General features: G+C 41.2%; 1 protein-coding gene across 1 annotated transcript in view; it reads left to right on the top strand.

Moving 5' to 3' along the window:
* EBF2 (EBF transcription factor 2) overlaps nt 1–22553 on the top strand; it is a 252512-nt gene that overhangs the window by 225784 nt on the left and 4175 nt on the right. Inside the window, exons 11-15 of the mRNA XM_031949646.1 lie at nt 248–336; nt 3928–3993; nt 4099–4276; nt 8576–8761; nt 16742–16909. Of these exons, the coding sequence (XP_031805506.1) occupies nt 248–336; nt 3928–3993; nt 4099–4276; nt 8576–8761; nt 16742–16909 (687 nt within the window). The remainder of the gene's footprint in view (nt 1–247; nt 337–3927; nt 3994–4098; nt 4277–8575; nt 8762–16741; nt 16910–22553) is intronic.

The raw sequence follows: 22553 nt of genomic DNA on the forward strand, positions 1-22553 counted from the left end.
TCCAATCTACCTCCCCAAACACAACCCATTCATCTTTTCATTTTATCATTGAGTTTCATCTTTTTCTTAGTAGTGTGAAATAACTAAACAAAGTAATAAAATCACCAACAGTGCTTCCGCTTTGGGGAACATTAGTGTTATTTTGCTAATAGCAATAATTGTGACAGTCTTTTAAATAATATTTCTTTAAGAAACTTTGCTTAATAACCAGTACATATACTCAGGAGTTGGGATATTTCTTTTTCAGCATTAAATGAGCCCACCATAGACTATGGCTTCCAGAGATTGCAGAAAGTCATCCCGCGGCATCCTGGAGATCCAGAAAGACTAGCTAAGGTAAATTACTCTGGAGACTGATATATTAAAAACTATTTTATGGCATTTTAGTAAAATGAGATGCATCTGAAAACAAACTCCCTTCATTCTAAATAGGCTTTGAAGCTTGACTGCAAAGATTCTCTTGGGTTTTCTTTGGGATATAGGTATCTAATGTACACAAACTGTTCCAATGATAAAAATCTAATTTTGAATTGTACTTCTGGGATGTGCTAAACACACACACACACACACACACACACACACACACACACACACACAACCTGACATTTGAAAATACAGAGTTTTCAAATCAGATCAATTAGATTCATCTTTGTAAAAGACAATTTACTTTGTCAAAGTGAATTCCTTGAAATCCAATGGTCCCAAAGCATATTTACATAATTCTATTTGTGCATCAGTTATTATGAAATTGGATAGGGTCATTTCAAATTTTGCTACTCTCACTTACCACCAGCATGAATTTGGATAAGTTGGGTCATCTCTCTGGTTTTAAGTTTCCTCATTTGCTAAATGATGGTTTGGGGCCAAGTGACCTCTAACACCTCTTTCAGTTCTCCACATCTGATGCTAAGATCTTCAGAAGTTAAGTAGACAAGGGAGGATGAATTAAAGAGTTGTGTCCTAGGTAGGCCCTTGTTCCCTCATTTGTACAATAAGCAGGTTTAGACTGGATGACCATTATGGTCTCCACCTATGATCATGGCTTCCAATCAATAACCAACTAGAAACTATTTAAGACAATAGACATAATCTAAAGATTCTTTAGAGGTCATCTAAGCCAATGTCCTTATGAGGGAAAATAACCTGTCTAAGATCACAGTGGCAGAAAGTGGCAGAGCCAAATTTTAAACTCAGGTCATAGAATCCCAAGGTCAGCATCATTTTCAAGCCTGTTACATACAGATCTACAAGTTTCCTTTGACTAATGTTTACTGATTTTTTGGTAAAAACACAATTTTAGGTGAAGTGATGTTGTGTGGGTCTCAGTGGTTTCATTGGAAGGCAATTTGCTGAATGCTGTGGGTAATGGTAAAGTTGGTACCTAGACTTATCACCACTAGCTCAGGTTATCACTTACCATTTTATTTGCCTGGGGCAATTGTTCAAATGATGTCATAATTGTAGAATTTGGTTAATGACATTATTATAAAATAACATTCATTAGGTAAAATTGTATGAGGGTATATCTATATAACATGGAGCAAGGAATAGTTGTATGTAAATCTGCTATGAAATATATTCCTTTGATAAATCTGTCTTGTTATTTCAGCTTTGACTGATATAAAAAAGTTGATCACATGTATTATATCTCATTAAAATGCTGAGAGGTATTTCATTTTTCCCTTCAAATGGAAACTTTAAACATTCTGATATCAAATTGTGAAGTTCTTATTTCCTTGTATCATGAGAAAAATTAGAAGCCTATAATTGCTCCTCTAATGCACCTTTATTTTCCTCTTGGAAAGAACTCCAGCCTTACAAATAAATGATTCCTATAAAATAGGTTAATAGTGATTTAAAAAGCTGTAACAAAAACAGGAGGTGGCAAAGACAGAATGAGAGGAAAGGGATCACTGCTTTGTGCTTGTGTGCTCTCTCTCTCTCTCTCTGTCTCTCTGTCTCTCTCTCTCTCTCTCTGTGTTTCCATCTCTCTGCTCTCTCTCTGTCTCTTTCTCTATCTTTCTCTGTCTCTCTCCCCCCTCTCTCTTTCCCTCTCCTTCTCTCCTTTCCTCTTCCCTCTCACAGCAAGAAACAAGAAAGAGTGTTATTGAGAGAATTCATCTTTATTAGAATCAAATTTCACAAAAGGCAGTGCCAGAACCATTTCAGAACTCTGGATAGCTCCTAGACAAGAGAATGGAGCTCCAGCCAATCAATTACCTTAAAAACACTGGATTGGTCCGACAGTCTGATTTATGTCCAGCATGGCTTCGGAAATAGTTTTCTTTCTTTCCCTTTGGTAAAATCCACCTGGCCACACACATTTTTCCTGCAGCTATCCCCTATCACAGCTAATTTTGTGTCTGCGAAGCCCAACACTCTTCAGAAGGGAATACATTCTACTCTAGTATTTCTCAAGATTTGTTATTCAGTAGTGTGATCCCTTTCTCCATAGATGTAGCTCCAACCTCTCCATTCCTTGCTACTTGACATGTCATGATTTGTTATCATCTTTAAAAATTATTTGATAGCTAACTTTCTGTTGATTAGTTCAATTCCAATGGGAAAAGTGCTGGGATTCAGAATCAGAAGCCCAGGATTCAAATCTCAGCTTTGACACTTACTATCTGTGTGACTTGAGCTAGTCATTTAATTTCTCTTGACCCCAGTCTTCCCCATCCATAAAATGGGAAAGTTAAACCAGATAGTGCCTAAGGTTCCTTCTGGAGCTAGAGCTCTGGGTCCTCAATTTGAATTCAATTCATTTGAAAACCATTTATTACAAGACACTGAGCTAGAGACAAAAATGAAATTCTATATTCATTTCCCTGTATTACTTTCTATCAGAAGGGTCCAATATGTACAGATAATTAAACTCAAAACAATATGATGAGGGATCATGCACTAACAATGAGGCAGGGAGAATATAAAAGGCTTAATTTAGACAATGGCAACTGAGCTGACTTTTGAAGGAAACTAGGGATTCTAAGTAGACCGAGGTGAAGGGAAAGTGAAATTTAGACATAGGGGTAAGAGTTGAGGGTCTTGCAAAGACACCAAGTTAGGAAATGGTATGTCAAGTTCAAGGGAATTGTTAACATTCTAGTTTGACTAGATCACACTGTTTAAGGGAGATTACCATCAAATAAAGATGGAAAATTAGGTGGAGCCAGAGTGCAAAGGGCTAAATGCTAAGATGGGAATTTTATTTTTTTCTCAAGACAATAGGGAGCTACTGAATGTTTGTGAGCCTCCTTATATTTAGTCACTTTCAAATATGTATGAAATGCTTGGTCTATGATAGTCATTCTACTACATCCTTGGAGATACAAAGAAAGGCAAAAACAGTCCTCAATTTCAAATAGCTCTCATTTTAATGGGGAGGGGGAGGAGGAAGGGAGGAATAACATGTAAAAAGCTAGGTGAATGCAAATAATCTATAGCATGGGTGGAAAGTAATCTCAGAGGGGAAGTCACTGGCAGCTGGGGGTTGGGGGAAATCAGACCTCTTACAAAAGATGGGGTTTGAGATGTGTCTTGAAGAAAGCAAGGGAAACTAACATAACCAAACATTACAACACGGGGATCCAATTCAATAACTCTTTCCAACTTGGTAAGATCTCCAGTGGTCTCCTGGTATTGACTCTGAGGCTTGCCAGCATCATTTCCACATCAAGATAATGTGCTGAGAGCAAAGCATTAAATGTCTGCTGAACTGAGGTGAATTATTCAATGGGCTTTTTAGTAGAGGAGAGAACAAAAGATGATTTCTAAAAAACAACCTGCCATCAATTTATTTAGCACTGTGGTTAACAGTTTTAGTTTTCAGCCCTTGATGGCTCTGTACCATCTAAGGCTATGGAAATGGACTACCTCTTTGTGTTCCTATTTTTCACTATTTGGTTACTGTCCCCATCTCTCCCCCAGGAAATGCTGTTGAAAAGAGCAGCTGATTTAGTGGAAGCCCTTTATGGAACACCGCACAATAACCAGGTTAGAAGCCAAGCCTTTTCCCCTTGGGCCACCACTTCTCTCTTGTCTTCTGCATGATTTTGATTTTTCCTGGAAAGAGTGCTAACTTCCTGGAATTTTTCATAGGACATCATTTTGAAGCGAGCTGCTGACATTGCTGAGGCTCTCTACAGTGTCCCAAGGAATCCCAGCCAGATCCCAGCGCTGTCCAGCTCTCCAGCTCACACTGGCATGATGGGCATCAACTCCTATGGCAGCCAGCTAGGGGTCAGCATCTCAGAGTCCACACAGGGAAATAACCAAGGTAATAATTTCTCTGGAGGTCAAGGTCAGCTACTCTGGACCTTAAATTCAGAAGCTTTGAAATGAGAATTCTGCCTAGATCCACACTGTAATTATGCAATTGAAAAAGGTGCCCTTTCTGAGGAAAACAATAAATTCACATACTTAATCAATTATCCCATTTCCAGTGGAATAATAATAATTTCAATCATGCAATCATGAGACAAGTTAAGGAGGAAGATGTGGAACGCCCATGATTGGAAAAATCCTTAAAATTGTATAGATGCTTATCTCAGATCCTTGCTGAGAAATGTGACCCTGGGCGCTTCCGAAACTGTGTGCTTCAGGTGACCCTAGAAGATGAAATCATAGATGGTTTGAGGTCTGCATTTGTGGAAGGAGTTGCCACCAATTACAATTGTAGATTCTCCTTATCGTCTTATCAAGCTAGACAAATTGGATCTTTAGAGCTTTCACTGGTAGAACTGAATTAACCCTTTCAGCATATTAATAACTAATCTTGAAGTGCCTATCTCTTATCTCTTCCTTATTATAAAACCAACCCACTTCCTTTTTTCAACTATTTCCTGGATGGTATATTTTACCTAGAAGCAATATGGAGTAGTAGATAGAGTACTGAGTTTGGAATCGGGAGTCCCGAGTTCAAATCTTGACTTTGATGCATACCTTGAGCAAGTCACTTCAACTATTTGAACTTTAGTTTCTTCATTTGCAATTCAATTCAATAAATATTTATCAAGCATCTACTATGTACCAGGCACTGTACTGAAACAAGGGAGCTTGGAACTGATAACCTCTGAGATCCCTATCAATTCTGTATTTGTAATCTCATGATCTTTCAACACCTTTGCTCCTGATTAAATCAATAGTCCTTTATTTGGCACATGCCATTTAGACACTTCAAAGGGTCCACGATCACGTTTCTTAGTACTGTTCACATCAGTACAAATTACAACCTACCCATGTCTTATTTTTCCGTGTATTTTTAGTCCTTAATTTCTATATTCCTCCAGCATTTAGCCCAGCTCTATGCTATCCATCCCCCTGGATATATGACCAGCCCACCTCCCTTTTAAGTGGAGAGAGGAACGCCATCTATGTCCTTGATGCCTTTATTGATGCTGGTACTCATAAATCCTTTTTGGTGGCTTGCTTCTCCCTACTTCCACTAACCTTTCATCTTTCCATTGATCTCCAACTCCCCAGTATTATTAATTCTTCAGACACCACAGTGTTCCATGGCTTACAATCACATAGCATCACATGGAGAATCTTGGTGTTAAGGCTCTGGGGTAGTTATCTCACAGCTCTGAGCATCATATGCATGCAGGCAGACACACAAAATGATGAGAAAATCTGAGCTGATTTGTGAATGAAAATGTAAAGTATATAGAAAGACAGCTTCTTACCTCAGGTATACCTTATCATTATTTGATCAGGCTGAGTTTGATATATTACTTTTCATTAACCTTTAAAAAGATTTTTAAAAATACACCATTTCCTCTCTTTATCTTCTAGTAATTTCCTTTCTCGTCATAGAAATCAAAAGACTCAATAAAAGGCAAAATAATCTTATCCTGAATCAATTATTTCACCTAGTAGGTGAGTGTTTCTCACTCTAGGTCATAAATTGAGTCAATTTTTAGCACCTACTATGTTCTGGCACATGCTCAGAGCTAGGAATTGCAAAACAAAAAGAAAAGAGTTTGCACTTTCTAGTAGCTTACTGTACTGGAAGAGGCAAAGTGCACACATATAAGTACTATTATCTACATAGAATTTTCTCCAACTATTTCTCCAACTCCCATTCACATTGCTAGGCAGAATCCTGAAAGCCTTCTAGTCCTGTCATTCAAAATCTTCTCTCTCTACTCCCCCAAATCTAGTTTGTTCCCTGTTATTGGCTAGCCAGATTTAATTGACTTTTAGTTAGGAGTATTTACTAATATGATATCATGATGACATGATAACATGTTATCATGATAATCATGAAAGTTGGCATAAATCATGTCTCCAAAATGACTCTTGGATGCACTCTTCCACAGATACATACCAGTCTAGGGCAAAGCTTAGTATATGTGACAAAGTGGTAAGTTAAAGGTCTTAATTACAGGAAATTCTTTTATTTATTTATTTATGGGATACTCATATCTTTCCTTTTCAGTGACTAAGGGTCATGCCTGAAGCTGCCATCTTTGATATAGTTTGCTTCCCAATGCAGATAGTATAACCAGTCATTTATGTTCTATGAATACTGCTACTAATTCCAATGGAAAAAAAAAAACTAAATCCACTGACATTTCAAAGTTCACACTTTTGTTGTCTAGTCATTGGAGACTGGGAGGAGAAGACAAAGAACTGAATTCTTGCACCCTAGGCTACAATTATCACTAACCAGACTGACTTGTTGCTAGAATCTCTTGGAAGTCTTGATTCCGAGTTGGGTTGCTGGAATATTCATAGTCCCCTAGATATGTCCGTTTCACTCATTCAATACTAATATATTGTTATCTGATTTTATCGACTGATGAAAATATTTCACCACTTCCAAATTAATTAAAGATCTGGTAAAAATTAATTTATCCTTTTGATTGATCGTTTCCATAGAAATGTCTAGACCTTTTATAATTACAGTAACTGAGGTGGGATAGAAGCATATTCAATTATTTCAAGATAATTTGTCTAGCAGCTGGGGAGCAAAGTGGGAATTCAATTCAATAAATATCAATTAAATTTAGATTGTGTTAAGTGCTATGATACATACTGAGAATATAAAGATTTTAAAAAAAGAAATAGTGCTTGACTTCAAAGAGCTTATATTCTAATGGAGGATACCATATGTCCACAGATAAGTTAAAGTATATATAAAGTAATTTTAAGATAGAGAGAGGACTAACAATGGTGGAGGGAGGGAGATTAGGAAAGGACCAGGATGGGAAGTGGAACATGAGCTCTATTTTGAAAGCAGATACACATTGTAGGAATTAGTCAGTTCATATAACAAATGTGAGAGTTAAGACCTCCAACTGGAATTTTTTTTTTCTTTTCCTTTGGGAATATTAAAATGGAAGGACTAGAACAGTAGTTCCCCCAGCTTTGTTGTGTTACGAGAATCCCTTTTAAACAACAAACTTTGCAGACCCCGAGCAATGACAGTTGGTTAGTATTTGCAATTTTATTATCTGTTGATGTAGACAATATATCAATCAATCAATTAACAAACATTTATTTGACATCTGCTAAGTCCCAGACAATATGCTAAGCCTTGGAATTATAAAGACAAAAAAGATACAGTCTGTGCTCTCAAGTAATTTATATCCTAATGGAAAGATCCCATGTACTGACATAGGCTTTAAAAGAAACAGACAAAGTAGATCCAAAATAAGCTTAGAGGGAAGGCTGTGGCAGCTCAAGGGAATAGTGGCTCTGAATTTAGTGCAACTTGTAAGTAAATTTTCAGTTTTGTAATCTTCATAGCATCTGCATGTATTTAAACAGTCAAAAATAAATGTGTGAGACATATTATTTCCTCAGTCCATAGATGGAATGTTTGCTTATTTATTACACTGTGTCTTTGAAGGAGATGATCCTTTTGTGATAACTCTACAGACCATGGCTAGTGCATCACTAGACTCGAAATTGAGTTCTGAGGAAATCTCATCAATTTATTTTTGACTAGATATGCTTTGTCCTTTGTTGAGCAGTTTCAGAGACAGTTTTCCTAGTGGATGTTTCAAAAGTCAGGTTAATAAATAAGCAGTACCAATGCCTGGTGAATTTGACAGGGGTGGTGGTGCCATTATGTGTGGGGAGAACAAGAAAGTTCCATTTTCCTCCATATCCATCCCTAGCCCAACAATGCCTGAAATCCCACCATTATGGCCCAATTCCATTGTTCAAGATTGTATTCCCTGTTCAAGAATCCCTGGAAAGCCAAAAACTTTAAAATTCTCTCGGATACCAGTGTCTTAGAACAAAGGGAGAATCTCTTAACAGTGGGATAGGGGAACAGTAACAGGGCATTGGATTTAGCATATCTTGAGTTTAAGGTCTACATCAGACACTAGTTATGGGACCTTGGAAGTCCATTAAGCTTGGTACAAAGCCAGAGGGAGATTGGGCTTGCTAGTCCTAGGTAAATGGCAAGGAGAGAAGGAACCTGAAGACAAATAATTTGGTCTGACTATTGTGTCCAGACAGATTCTGGGTGCCGTATTTCAGCTGAGCTGTGGTCCTTATGCAGTGATGTAGGCCGACTGTTGCCTCACCTGTTCATTTCCCCCCAATCCACCCCACACAGGTTACATCCGGAACACAAGCAGCATCTCTCCTCGTGGCTACTCTTCCAGTTCCACTCCCCAGCAGTCCAACTACAGCACGTCCAGCAACAGCATGAATGGCTACAGCAACGTGCCCATGGCCAACCTGGGCGTACCGGGCTCCCCAGGCTTCTTAAATGGCTCCCCCACAGGATCCCCTTATGGAAGTAAGTGCCTTTTCTCCACTTCTTTGGGCGACCCCAATGTGTGGTTCTTTCTTTTTTGCTTTTGTGCCCCCATTGCCTATGATAGCACCTGGCTCATAGTAGGGCATTTAATAAATACAAACACAGCTAAAAGTGCTTTACAAAGAGGGGGAAGGAAAAAGGGAGGGAAGGAAGAAATAAAGAAAAAGCCTTTATTAGAGTCTCACTATGCACCAAGCACAGCATTAGGCCTTGCCAGCAAAAATAGAAAAAGTGAACTAGTCCCTACCCTCAAGGAGATTACAGTTTAACAGGACGAGACAGTGTATATTAGGGAGTGGTGGCTAGGAGGGGCATTTTGGTCTGAGACTCACAAGGATGATGAATGGAGTTATGGGAAGGCTGACTCTTTTTAAGTGGGGATTGATCCTTTCTAGAAGAGACTGTTGATTGGACTTCTATGTCCAGAGGAAGAGATAAGAAGGGAGGAAAGGGGAGAGGCAGCTGTATAGCAAGACAGATGGACACCTGGATGTGACGTGAAGGTGAAAAATGAGGCTCGATTCCTTCATTTCTCCTAAAGAGATTTTCTTTACAAAAGAGAAAAGGTCTCAGATCTGGGATTGTGATCACAGCAGTGTTGAGAAGGGCAGACATTGCTATTCCCAGACAAACCGCCTCTGACATTCTGATTTCCCCTTTGTGATTTCTCTCAAAGTTACCTCCTTCTCTGACACTGCCACCGGAATAGTGGTGGTCACACCTGGAATATTACAATAGCTGCTGGTGGGTCAGCCTAGCCTGTCTCAAGTGGGATTTCTAGTCCATCTTATATTCAGCTATCAAAGTACAGATCTGACCATGTGACCGCCATACTTAATAAACTCTAGTAGCTCGCTGTCACCTCTAAAATCAAATACAAAATCTTGTTGTTCAAAGCTCTTTATAATCTAGTCCTCCACTCCCATCTTTCCTATCTTTTTATCCCTTAAACCTCTCCTCGCCGAATACTCTGATCCAGGAATACTGATCTCAAATAAGATGTGCATCTCCAGAATCCAAGCACTTTCTCTGGCTTTCCCTCATCCGGGAATACTCTCTCTCCTCATCTCCACCTCACAGCTTCCCTAGTTCCTTCAGAACCCAGATAAAATCATCCCTTCTCCACGAACCTCTTTCAATCCTTCTTAATTCTAGTGACTTTCTTCTGTTAATTACTTCCTGTATATAGCTTGTTTGTATATATCCATTTACTTGTTTTCTCCCCCATTTAGACTATAAGTTCCTTGAGGAGCAGGAACTGTCTTTTTCCTATTCTTTGTATCCTCAGTGTTTTAAAACAGTGCCTGACACACAGCAGGCACTTAATTAATGCTTATTGACTGACGGGTAGATGCCACTGAGGCTGACAACTCCATGAAAGTTTCTGGGTTCTTTCTGGATGAGCAACTTTAATTGCCAGGAAAGACTGGCCAATCAGGATACATGAAGTTACCTAGGAAGGTTGGCCATCTCACACTAAATTCTGATGCTGCAGATGTGATTGCGCCAAAGGATTCTAGGTGACAAAATAATTCCCCCCTTTTGATGAAAGGCCCAAGGGAACAGCGCCTTCTGGACTAGATTGAAAGAATCCCCGGGAGAAAAACGCATTCCTGTCCATATAATAGTTATCATCTTGAAGGAAATTGTTCGATTCTGTGCTGCTTTCGGAGGCACTTCTCACTGCCACAGATAAAGGAGGAGACACGAAGGTTTTTTAATTTTTCTTTTTCTTATATCCCACCATATCCTTCAATGGATCCAGCAGTCTCACTGAGGGAGATGTTCTCTCCAGCAATGCAGATTGCAATCCCTGGCCTCTGAAACTCTACCCATGTCCTCTCTTAAATTCAGCACAAGAGATCAGTGATGATACCTTTCAGCTCTTCTCACCTCTTTCCACCGCAGATATCCTGCTTACCCCTACCAGAAAAACTCGCCTAAATCTCCACATCACTAGACATGAAAAGCTCTGGAAGTTTGGAGACAGCAATCTGCATGGAATCCTTCTGACTTGTTGCTTTTAGAATACTTCCTTTTACTTTGCATCTTGTTGATCCTCTGTTCTCAAAGAAGACCGATGCTTTGATATTTTACAACCTATTTCTATCTCCCTCTGTGTCTCTCTGTCTCTCTCTCTACCTATCCATCCATCATCCATCCATCTATCTATCTACCTATCCATATCTCTCTCTCTCTCTCTCTCTCTCTCTCTCTCTCTCTCTCTCTCTCTCTCTCTCTCCCTATCCATCCATCCATCATCTATCTATCTATAGAGAACTTTAGATCTCAGAGGTTATTCAGTCCCAACTGAAGCATGAATCTATTTCACAACTTTTCTGAGAAAAAGTCAGCTGGCCTCCCCTTGAATACCTACAGTGATGGGGATCTCAGATCTCACTACACAAGTTCTCTCTATCCCAAAAAACATGTCATTTTTCTCTTGGTCATCTTACATTCTTAGGATAATGGGATACAGAATTAGTTGGAGATCTCCGAGATCTCTAATTTGTTCTAAGTTCATTGTCACACAGAGTCAAAATCGGTTTCCTTATAACTTCCCCTCGTTGTTTGGAGTCCTCCCTCTGGTGTCATATAGACTGAGTCTAATTCTTCCATCTGACAGCTCTCCAGGATTTGATGGGCAAAGTTATTGTCTCTCACTCACCTTTTTTCTTTCTCTAGGCTGAGCACCTCTTGCTTCGTCAGTGTTATAGTCTTGAGTCCCTTTCTTCTCTTAGTTCCCATCGGCACAATTCTGGTTTGTCAATGTTCCTTCTAAAATTTGGGAAGTCAGCACAACCCTAAAGGTCTGGCTAGGGCAACAATAGGAGAGAATCCTCTCTGGTCTAGACACAATGCTGCTTTTAATACAATCTAAGAAGGGTTTGGCCTGTCATTGTACTCTATTAGCTTGGACCTTAAAAATGGGGTTTTCTTGGCAAAGAGACAGAAGTAGTTTGCCATTTCTCCTCCAGATCATTTTACAAATGAGGAAATTGAGGCAAGTAGGATTAAGGAACTTGCTCAGTGTCACCTAGATAGTGAATGTCTGAGGCTGGATTTGAATTCGGGTCCTCTTTATTCCAAGGTCTGTGTTCTATCCACTATTTAGCCACATCTCTCAAGTATTCATGTCCTTGGTTTCTTGTATGTGAACTACATTTATTTGTAAATTTTGATCATATTAAATCATATTTTGATCATATTAAATCCAGTTATAAATTACTTACATAATGACAAGAGTTCAGTGTGGATGGCTTAGTTACAAAATATTTTTCTCAGAGTAGTAGGAGTAACATGATTATAACATATATATATATACATACATACATACATATATATATATATATATATATATATATAAATATTTAACAGATATATATTCTAATTTTCCATCTGGGGATACAGAGTCTAGAAAGATGAAATTGATCAATAGCTTGCATGTATATAGCTCTTTGAGTTTTCCAATGTGCTTTCCCTGAATCATTTCATATTACAAAAATCCAGTGAATTAGGTGCTATTAACTCCATTTTGTAGACAAAGAAACTGAGGCTCAGAGGGCTGTACCTAATAAATGTCTAGGCTAAGAATCCCACACATTCCCCCTTTTTCAATTCCTACCTTCTCATGATCCTTTGCTTCTGTACTCTCCTTATAGTGGGTCCGGCCTATGCTACTAAAACCTGGCTTCTGGCTCCCCGGTTTCAGATGTGGTATTGGGAGTTTGGTGATCCAGATTCTGATCCTGTGTCTGACATTTACCGTCAGTGCGATATTGGATAAATCTCTGGACCTTCATTCTCTCAGCTCCAAAAGGAGGAGGGGGAACTACCTGGCCTAAAAGGGCCTGCTAGCTCTCAATCTGTACTTCTTTGATTCTCTCCTTCCTCTGCCCACATCCCCCAGTTTGCTCCCCTTAGGCTCTTAAGCCACTATAGCTTTCATGTCCTGCTGCTTATCAAAGCACTGTCACATCCCTGGTTAAATCTGCCTCTCTTTTCACACCCCCTCTTTCCCCCCAGTGTCTGTATTCTGCCTCATTGCAGGTGAAGACACAAGGGCCACATTGTGGCCCTGGAAGGCTCTCATGGGGAGGAGGGATGGCCTGAGAGGAAGGGACCTGTAGCAAAGAGAGAAAAGTCCAAATGAAAAAGGAGTCAGCTTGAGGTTGGGGAAAACTTCCTGACCAAATAGAAATCTGGTAGAGGAGTGGGCTGACTCTGACCCTAGGGGTTCCCCTTCTTTGTGGTAGTTTGAAGGGGAAGTGTGAAGAACCAAGGATCAGGTAGATTGTGAGGGGAATGCTGTGGGAGTACATGACTCCTGAGATCCCTTTTAACCAGCTGCTAGGGAGTGCAGTACAAGTCTGGAGTCAGGAAGACCCCAGTTCAAATTTACCCTCAGACACTCATAGCTGTGACTCCCTGAGCAAGATGTTTAATCTCTGACTCCTCATCTGTAAAATGGGGAGAATAATATTGCTCACCTCCCCGGGTTGTTGTGAGGATCAAATGAAATCATGTTCATAAAGTGCTTTGATTACAAGGGATTATAGACATGTGAGGTACTTAAATGCCCTTTGGGCCATTGTGCTGCCCGTCCAAATCCAGATAGTTCTAGTTTCGTAGGGAAGGGGCCGAGGAGCCAGGGCTGAAAAGCCCGGCACTGTGGGCATTTGTGTTATTTTTCCCACTAGCCTGATGTGGCCGGGCCACGCCAAGGAGTAATTACTTGTCCAAGCCGATTAGGGAGAAAATAAAATCGACTCCCACAGCCATGTTTGACTTGCACGACTGCCAAGGCAGGGTATCAGAAACCTTCCTCTTTATTGTTCTAACGCTCACAGGCCTCAGCCCCCCAAAAGTGGCCAAACAGATGTTTTTCCCATTTGATATAAAGGCTTCACTTCCTAGCCAGAGCTGGGAGTGCCAAGTTTCAGCCCGGAGCACGTTTTTTATGGCTGAGTTGTAAGCCCCTGACAATAGGGGGTTCTAATGAAACGCTGACAGACCCCTGTGCTCCAGCAAACGGGACGGCTGAGTGCAAAAGGCGGATATGTGCCCAGCGAGGTCCGGCGGGGAACAAGAAAAATGCTTTTCCCTCCATTTCCTCACGTCCCTGTTACTTTCAGCCCCTGATGCGTTTCTTAATTTGGGCTCCCAACCAAGGGGAGGCTGATGTCCAATGACATCCTCAGTGGGGAGGCTGGTCGGGCAACTGCCCGCTATTCCCTCCCCTCTGCTCATTCCGGTCCAAGACTTGGTCCAATCATCGAGCCTGTCCTTCCCAGGGGTCTATTTTCCTCAAGCAGATAGAACCACCCGAAGCCAGACCCCAAATCACACCAGACAGCAACGACACGACCAGAGAAGACTACTTATTGTTGGCTTTGCCCCATCACATGCTCTGGGATGGAGCAGGAAGTGGGATGGAGAAGGGGAAAGAGTGGGAAACTCTTCCAGTTGGACTGTCCGACTCTATGAATCAAAGTACAAATCCCTGTAGACTTGTTGTAGGGGATCTCTGCCTGAGGGGCAAAGAGCTCCACTCTCCCCTCTCACTCCCTTGAGCTTTTTTGGTAGCAATGCACAACAAATTATTATGGTCTCCAATTTATTTAGGAAAGTGCTCTTCTTCCCAAAGTTAGCCATAGAGCATATATTTTACTCTGCTACAGGGTCACAAAATCCTCAAATATGGAGCATTTGAGCTGGAAAAAATATTAGAACTTAGTAATAGTAATTATAGTAATTACTATAAAAATATAATAATAATAATAATAATTGTTCAGTCATTTTTCAATCTCTGTGACCCCAATTGGGGTTTTCTTGGCAAGACTACTAGGGAGTTACTATTTCCTTCCCCAACTCATTTTGCAAATAAGGAAACTGAGGCAAAAGGGTTTAAATGGCTTGCCCCAAGTCCCTGATTTCAGGTCCAGTGCTCTATCCAATGTGCCATTTTGCTGACTTAGACTATCAGAGAGTTCTCGGCTAAGATTATTGAATAAACTACTGACTGAACAAATTGGTAACGATTTTCTCTTGTGGGCCACTGGGGCCAAAGAAATATAAGGTCATAGGGTTTAGACCTTAAAGGAACGATCGAATACAACTCATTTTACAGATGAGGACACTGAGGTTCAGAAAGGTAAAGGGATGTGCCTCCTGTGATTCAGAGAGTAAATAGTAAAACCAAAGAACATCTCTTCCTTACTATGTGGATGGGGAAATGGGTCGAGAAGGAGGAAATGTGGTTGTAATTAGGAATAGACCTTGCAGGGTGCCTGGGGCTTAGTATTATCTAGAAGGCAAACTCAAAATTGAGGGGCTACTCAAAGGTGTCTTTTACTGTCAAGGAAGAAAAGGGGAGAAATGAACACTCTCTAGAGAAGTTTGATTTTCTTTCCTCAACTTTCCTCATCTTTTTCTTCCCCAGACTGGATGAATTTGCCTCCTTCTGCCCTCCCAAACCAAGCAGAAGGAGTCATATTCCTTTACAAGAAATAGATGGCAGCTCTCTAGTTACCCATAAGCCTTCTCTTCTAAGACAAGGGCTACATGTGCCCAGTGTCTCCAGGGGGACCTTATACAGTGTGGGCTCCAGACCCTGCCCTATCTAGGTTTCCTGCCCTTAGACATCCTGTGGTGTAGAAATATCTTCGATGGGTATGAAGCTGAGCGTGTTCCAGATAAAAGTCTGACTGGGGCACAATCACCTCTTTCTTCCTGGAAGTTATTCTTCTCTTAAGTCCAAGACTTCACTAGCATTTTTGGCTTCCGATATTTTAAACTAATATTGAGCTTGTGGTTCTCTGAAGCCCTCAGATCTTTTTCTGACAAACTATTCTCTAATTATACTTCCTTCCTCTTGTACTTAACTCTTTTAAAAACTGAAATGTAAGGCTAAAGAAATATATATTTTTTTTAGTTCCAGACGTGATGTAGTGGAGGCTGACAATTTTCTTTTGCCTTATGGTCTTAGAGAGTTGCCTGGAACTCTGGGAAATTACGTGCCTTGGCCAGGTTACACAGTCACTGTGCCAGAGGGCTTAAGTCTGCTTCTTCCTAATAAGTTTGGCCTTCAGTCCTCTGAACCTTCCCAGGGAGATATACGACCCCCTTCTATCCCCCTCAGAAGCCCATGTACTTAACAAGAACAAAGGATAACTGAGGAGCAACTTTTATGCTCCACAGGCAAAGACCCTGGAACATTTGGGGGCTCCCCTGCTGATTTATGGGCAAACATAGCCAGAGACCCCAGAGGAGAAGTAGGCTTGGATGGATTGCCATCTATATTGAAGGGAGTGCCCTCAGTGAGAAAAAATGCATCAAGTATTGGAAAAGATCTCTTAACCCATCTGAACCTCAGTTTTCTCCATCTGCAAAATGGGCTCAATAAGACCTCTAGCAGTTTCACCATAGGATTAACCCATCTGAGCTCAGTTTCCACCATTTGCAAAATGGGCTTAATAGGATCTATAGCAGTCTCACCATAGGATTAATGCATCTGAGTTCAGTTTTCCCCATTTGTAAAATGGGCTTAATAAAATCTATGGCAATCTCACCATAGGATTAACCCATTTGAGCTCAGTTTCCAGCATCTGCAAAATGGGCTTAATAAGATCTGTAGCAGTCACCATAGGATTGTTCCAATGAAAGAATATCTCTAAAAGGCTTTGCCCATTTTAAGGGACTGTAGGAGTCTATTATTATGAAAGGGGAGTCCCTCAGACCGAGGACGGTCTGACCACACTGTAGGTTGGGGCTGGAAGCCGTAGGTGTGGATCAAGAGTAGGTTGGCTGTGTTTCATTCAGACTCGGTGGGAATGATGGGAACCTTGAATTTCCCCAGCTTTGAGAAGCCATTTCTTGTTGGAAGGGAAATTTGGTGGTGACCAGGTGGGTTCTGGCGGCATCTTCTTCTAAATGAGGACTGTTCTATTTCTTTTCTAGTAATGTCTTCAAGTCCTACAGTTGGCTCTTCCAGTTCCTCCTCCATCCTCCCGTTTTCGTCTTCCGTCTTCCCAGCTGTCAAACAGAAGAGTGCCTTTGCTCCTGTCATTAGACCCCAAGGCTCCCCTTCTCCGGCCTGCTCTAGTGGAAATGGAAATGGATTCAGAGGTAAGAAAAATGGCACCTTGGGAGAACATGGGCAGGATGCCCTGGACTCCTGTAGCCCCATTGAAAGTCACCAACATCCCTTGGATCTTCGGCATCCACTCGCAAAGATTTGTTTTGGTTTTTCAATCAAGAAAGACTTAGAATTGATACAATATCCATTAAAACATGGAGTGGGAAATAGCTACAGCCACATCGCCAATCCCAGTCGTGGTCTAGTCCAATCCAACATTTATTAAACACCGATGGTAAGCAAGATATTGTGCTAAGACCAAAATGGAAAAAAAATAGTCCCTGATTTCCAGAACTAATTCTTAAGGGAGAAAGGGGAGAACAAGGTCATAAACGAGCAGATATGTGATAATTTGAAGAAGAGGGAACAAACCTTAATGGCTGAGGGAGTCCAGAAAGGAAATTCTCCATCCCTTCCCTTTTGTCTTGGTTTTCTAGGCTTTCTTCAGGATTTAACTGTGGAAGGTCTGGCTACCAATGCCAAGTTTTCTTGGATTCCCATCTCTCTCCTCTCTCTGTCTTGTACATAAGTACTTATTCCCTCCCTGCCTCCTCTATTAGAAAGCAAATTTTTTGAGGGAAAAGGCGGCTTTTACCTTCTTTGTATTCACACAGTCCCAAGCACAGGGAGCCCTTTGTAAATGTTTGTTGACTGAATAACTGACTTTGGAGAAGGTACCTGAGCTAAGTTGTGAAAGCTGCCAGGTAGAACTGAAGCTAATGTAAGGCTTCCTAGACATGGAGGAGGGCCCAACGGAGGCACAGGGGAGTGTTCAGAGTGTTCAGAGAACAGCAAGTAGGCTCACAGGCCTAGAACTTAGAGTGAGCGAAGAGACTTTCTCTTAAGGGAAAGGTGAGCTTGAGTCTGATTGTGAAGAACTTTAAATGTCAAACAGAAGGTCCTCCTCAGTGAAGATGGGGAGCTTCTGAAGTTTCTTGAGCCAGTGAGTGCCACGGTCAGATTTATTCCGTATATGAATCCGGGAATTAATTTCCAGGCTCCCGGCACTGTGGTTAGGCCCACAAGACCGTCTGATTTCTCCCTGAAGGATAGCCTGGGTCATCCCGTGGGATGGCATGTGTTACTACTTACCCAGACTGCCTGTCATCTGCAGTCCATATACATTCCAGGGGCATAGCTGGATAGGATCCATCAGGAATAAGCAGCAGTTCCCAGAACCCTGAGTTCCATGCTCACCAAATTGATAGCAGGTGCCCGATCAGGGCCATGGGGAGGGAAGAAAAGTGGACGTCTTTGTGTTTTTTGTTTTTTTTAAAGAAAAAGAATTAATATCGCACGTCAAACTTGTTTCTGAGAGGCGCAATGAAATGTAATGTGACATGACGTAACACAAATGTGATGAGTACACGAATATCTAATCATCTCATCATGGACGGGAGGCAGCTGATGGCAAGAGAGCAAATTAGAAACTGCTGAGCACTGCGGATCACTGACGGCCCCCATTATTTTTCGGCAGCTCTGCACATTCAGACATGAAAATATTCATGACAAGCAGTGATGGAAAGAACCCGGGGGGTCAGAGGTTCCGTTAACCCCTCTCAGATCCAAGTCCCCGAGGCCTGCTGGGCTTAGGAGGGAATCTTGGACACGCAGCCCCGACGTGTTAGTCTCTCCCTCCTGGAGGCCTCCGGAAAAGCCCTCTGGGGCTATCTCTGCGACCCGGGACTCTGGAAAGCTGGGGGGAGTCCAAGAGAGTTGTCAGTCATGGGGCCTCAAGGTTGTAGGATTTAGAGTGGGAAGGATCGGGAAGTCAAATCTAGCAAAATCACAGAGTCTCAGAATTGGAGGCGATCTCAGGGACCAATCCCAGGATGAGAGCTGAAAGAACTTGGATGAAAGGAAGGATGGGAACAAGCCTTTATTAAGCACCACTGTGTACCAAGCACTGTATTAAGTGACTTAATTATAAATATAACTTGGTTATCTCCTAGAGATTAGAGAGCCCAGCCCCTTCTGGGTTAAATCACTCTCCTGAGATGATGCAGAAATGAGCATTGTTCTTTCTGGTCTCCGTGAAAGTTGAAAAGAAGCAACAGTATATTAAAAAAATTTAAAAGAAGAGCTAAGAAAAGTATAATTGGATGACTTGAGAGCACACAGTTTATAGATGACAGGGCTGGATTCAAACCCTGGTTTAAATCACTCTAGCCAGGAAAGAATCCTCCTCACTTCCTATTGCACAAGTGGGCAATTAACCATTGTTTGAAGATCCCCAATGGGAGAGAATTTATCACTTTTTGGAGGTATCCCGCTCCACTTTTTTGTTCTATCACACCTGGAGTCCCTAGAGGGCTCTGGTGATTAGAGATCACTCAAGAGTTGCATGAGCTTAGGGATCATCATCCAGCACCCCCATTTTACAGAAGTGGAAGTTGAGGCTGAGAGAAATGACGTGACCCACTTGGAGTCACCTAGCTGTGTGGCAGACCTGGGACTAGAAGCCGGTTCTTCTACTTCACAACTCAGGGTATTATATTGCATTTCAATGAGTTGGCCAGAGAAGCCAGCATCCGAGCCAGAACTTAGCAGCCAGCCCACCCTGCTTCCCAGGGACTCTTTCTGGCCAGAGGATGTTGTCTGGGCCTATGTGTCACCCAGCCCTGGGTTCTTCCATTGTGGCTTTATCTCATGGCCAGCGGAGGAGAAACAACTGATTTCTTTCTGGACATCTCCCCTTTCTGAGTCTCCCTCTAGTTGGATGACTTTGGACTGGAGCCCAGTCAGTAGGTTTCACTTTCACAAAACAGTTATTGTTAGGAAAATGCATAATGAAAAGGCGCAGATGGGAGGGAGCAAGGGCGAAGTTTGGGAACAGAGAAGGTGAGGGCTTTCTTCTATGCTTTCGGGGCAGAAAGAATCAGAATGTAATCTCTTGCATTGTCTAAAAGACATTCCAGGTTCTGAGACCGATAGAAATCTGGTTCCAGAAGGGACTTTAGTGGCCACTTGACATGACCCAGTATCCCCATCCCATTCCATATCCCATATGATAAAAAGCCATTCAGACTTTAATTTATGGCTTCCCAAGAGCTCTTTCCACTAGTTCAGGGATGAATGTTGGAGCCTGATTGAAATTCTGAGTCACTTGTCACTTGTTTTTGCCTGTGACCTCATGCAAGTATCACCTAATTTTTCTGAGTCTCAATAGGATGAAAGGTCCAAGTATATAGCAATGTAGGGTTTTTTTCCATTGATAACTCTTTGATTCATTGTAAATACTTTGGATGAGAAGTGAAGGCAGATGGAAGGAAGGGATCAGCAAGAACAGACCAAAGGGGTTGCAGAAGTAAAAAATACTGAAGATAAAATAGCCTCATCTCCTAAGTAGCCGTGTTTTCTTGGCTTAATCTTTGTTCTCGTTGAAGTGCGAGGTTCAGTTCTAGTCGTCGTTATTTGAGACGGATATTGATAGCTGTCAGGAGGAAGGCAATGGGGCTGCTGATGGGCCATGAGTCCATGCCATGTGAGACAGAGCTGAAGGCCCTGGGAATGTTTAGTCTAGGGAAAAGAAGGCTTCCTGGGGATATAAAAGCCCCACCTTCGAGTACCCAGCAGGCTGTTACATAGAAGGGGATTATGAATTGTTCTTTTTGGTCTGAGAGGAAAGAAATAATGAGAGAAAGCTGAAAGAAGCAAATTTAAGCTTGATATCAGCCCTTCCCCCCAAAAAAAAGGATTAAAATTGCTTTACAACAAGAGCTGTCCCAGGTGTAATGGGTTGCTTGTTGGGAGCTAGTAGATTCTCTCTCTTTAGAATTCTTCAAACAAAAGCTGGATAAGCACTGGCAGGGTATTGTTAGAGAGGGAATTTCTACGGTCCAAGGGGTTGAACTGGCTAGATGATGTCTGAGTTCTCTTCCAAGTCTCCACTTCTGTGATTTTTTCTTTTGCAAGTTAGTTTTGGTGATTCAAAGCAAAAAGCAAAGGGCTCTCACTGGCCAAGCAAACCCACTAGGGCATCCAAGGCAGGACTAGGAGAAAGAGAAGAAACATGAAACCCGCTCTTTCTCTGGCAATGTGCAGCAGCTTTTGTTACTTGATCCGGTCTGACCTTTCAACAAGCTCTTGCAGCAGACCCTAGAGACTGGGAAAGAATGGGCTAAGGAAAGGAAGGTGCTTCATGCTTTGAAAGGAAAGTAGAAGTTCAAGGCGAAAATATCCATGAAAGAAATCGACTGGTTAGAATTCTAGTTCCATGTACCCAGTAGGTGCTTCATAAATTTTTGTTGGAGTGGGCTGGATTTAGCCAGGAAATGCATTTCTCTAGCTCAAGACAACATTAAACAAGCATTTCAGTGGATGATCGCAGATTGTCAGGGTAAGACCCAACACTGTGTGTCTAATTCTCTTGCCAGTTTCCCTCAAGGAAAAAAAGAAAAGGAAAAATCCTTACACTCCGGGATAATCAGTTTGGGTTGCTATATCTCCAAATCATCAGGGAGGGTCCAGAATTGAACCACCTTTATTGAAAAGTTACATCGATTCGCTATAAAGTAATACAGGCAAAAATAATTATGGCTTTGCTAGCTGTGTAAGACCTTAATCCTGATCTCACAAACATTCAATAAAGGCTGGAGAGAAGCAGAGAAATAGGTTACCAACAACTCTGCCCAAGAGGGTTAGCTGGCATTCAGAAGGGGGTGGGGAGGAGAAGGGAGGTTGAGAAAGAAAGAAAGAAAGAAAGAAAGAAAGAAAGAAAGAAAGAAAGAAAGAAAGGAAAGAAGGAAGGAAGGAAGAAAGGAAAGAAAGCTAGAGGAAAGGAAGGAAAGGAGGAAGAGGAAGGTAGGAGAAAGGAATGAAGGAAGAAAGAAGGGAAGAAAGAAAAAAAGAAAGAGGAAGGAAGAAAAAGGAAATCAAATTAGAAATATAGGGAAAAAAATAGAAAGAATAACATGAAAAAAGGAATGAGATGGATGAAAAAGAAAGAGGAAAGACAAAAGGAATGAAGGAAAGAAAAAAGAAAATCAAGTTAGAAAGATGGGAAGAAAATATAGACAGAAGGAATAATATAAAAAGGGGAGGAGATGAATGAAAAAAGACAGGAAGGAAGAAGGAAAGAAAGAAAGGAAGAATAAAAGGAAAAAAGAAAGGAAGAGAAAGGAAAGAAGGAAGGAAAGAAAGAGAAAAAAGAAAAAGAAAGAAAGAGAGAAAGAAAGAAGAAAGGGAGAAAGAAAGAGGAAGAAAGGGAGAAAGAAAGAGGAAAAAAGGGAGAAAAGACAGAAGCAAAGAAAGAAGAAAAAAAGGAAGGAAGGCAGGAAGAAAGAAAAAAGGGAGGAAGGACAGAAGGAAGGAAAGTAAGCAGGAAGGCAGGAAGAAAGAAAAAAGGGAGAAAGGACAGAAGGAAGGAAAGTAAGCAGGAAGGAAGGAAGGAAGAAAAAAGAAAGGAAGAAAGAAGGAATGATAAGATGGAGGAAGGAAAATGATTAGTGAAAAAGAAAAGAAAAAAGTAAGCTAGAATGAAGGAGAGAGAAATGAGAAAAAGAAAGAAGGAAAAAGGAAGGAGGGGAAAAATCTAAACAAAGCAAGAGAGGGAGGAAAATTATTAAATTATTTACCTTAAAGCCTAATAAAGAGTAATTCCTCCACAAAATGTTTCTATTTCAATTAATAAGT

The sequence above is a fragment of the Sarcophilus harrisii genome, chromosome 2 (assembly GCF_902635505.1).
Source record: "Sarcophilus harrisii chromosome 2, mSarHar1.11, whole genome shotgun sequence".
NCBI classification, from domain to species: domain Eukaryota; kingdom Metazoa; phylum Chordata; class Mammalia; order Dasyuromorphia; family Dasyuridae; genus Sarcophilus; species Sarcophilus harrisii.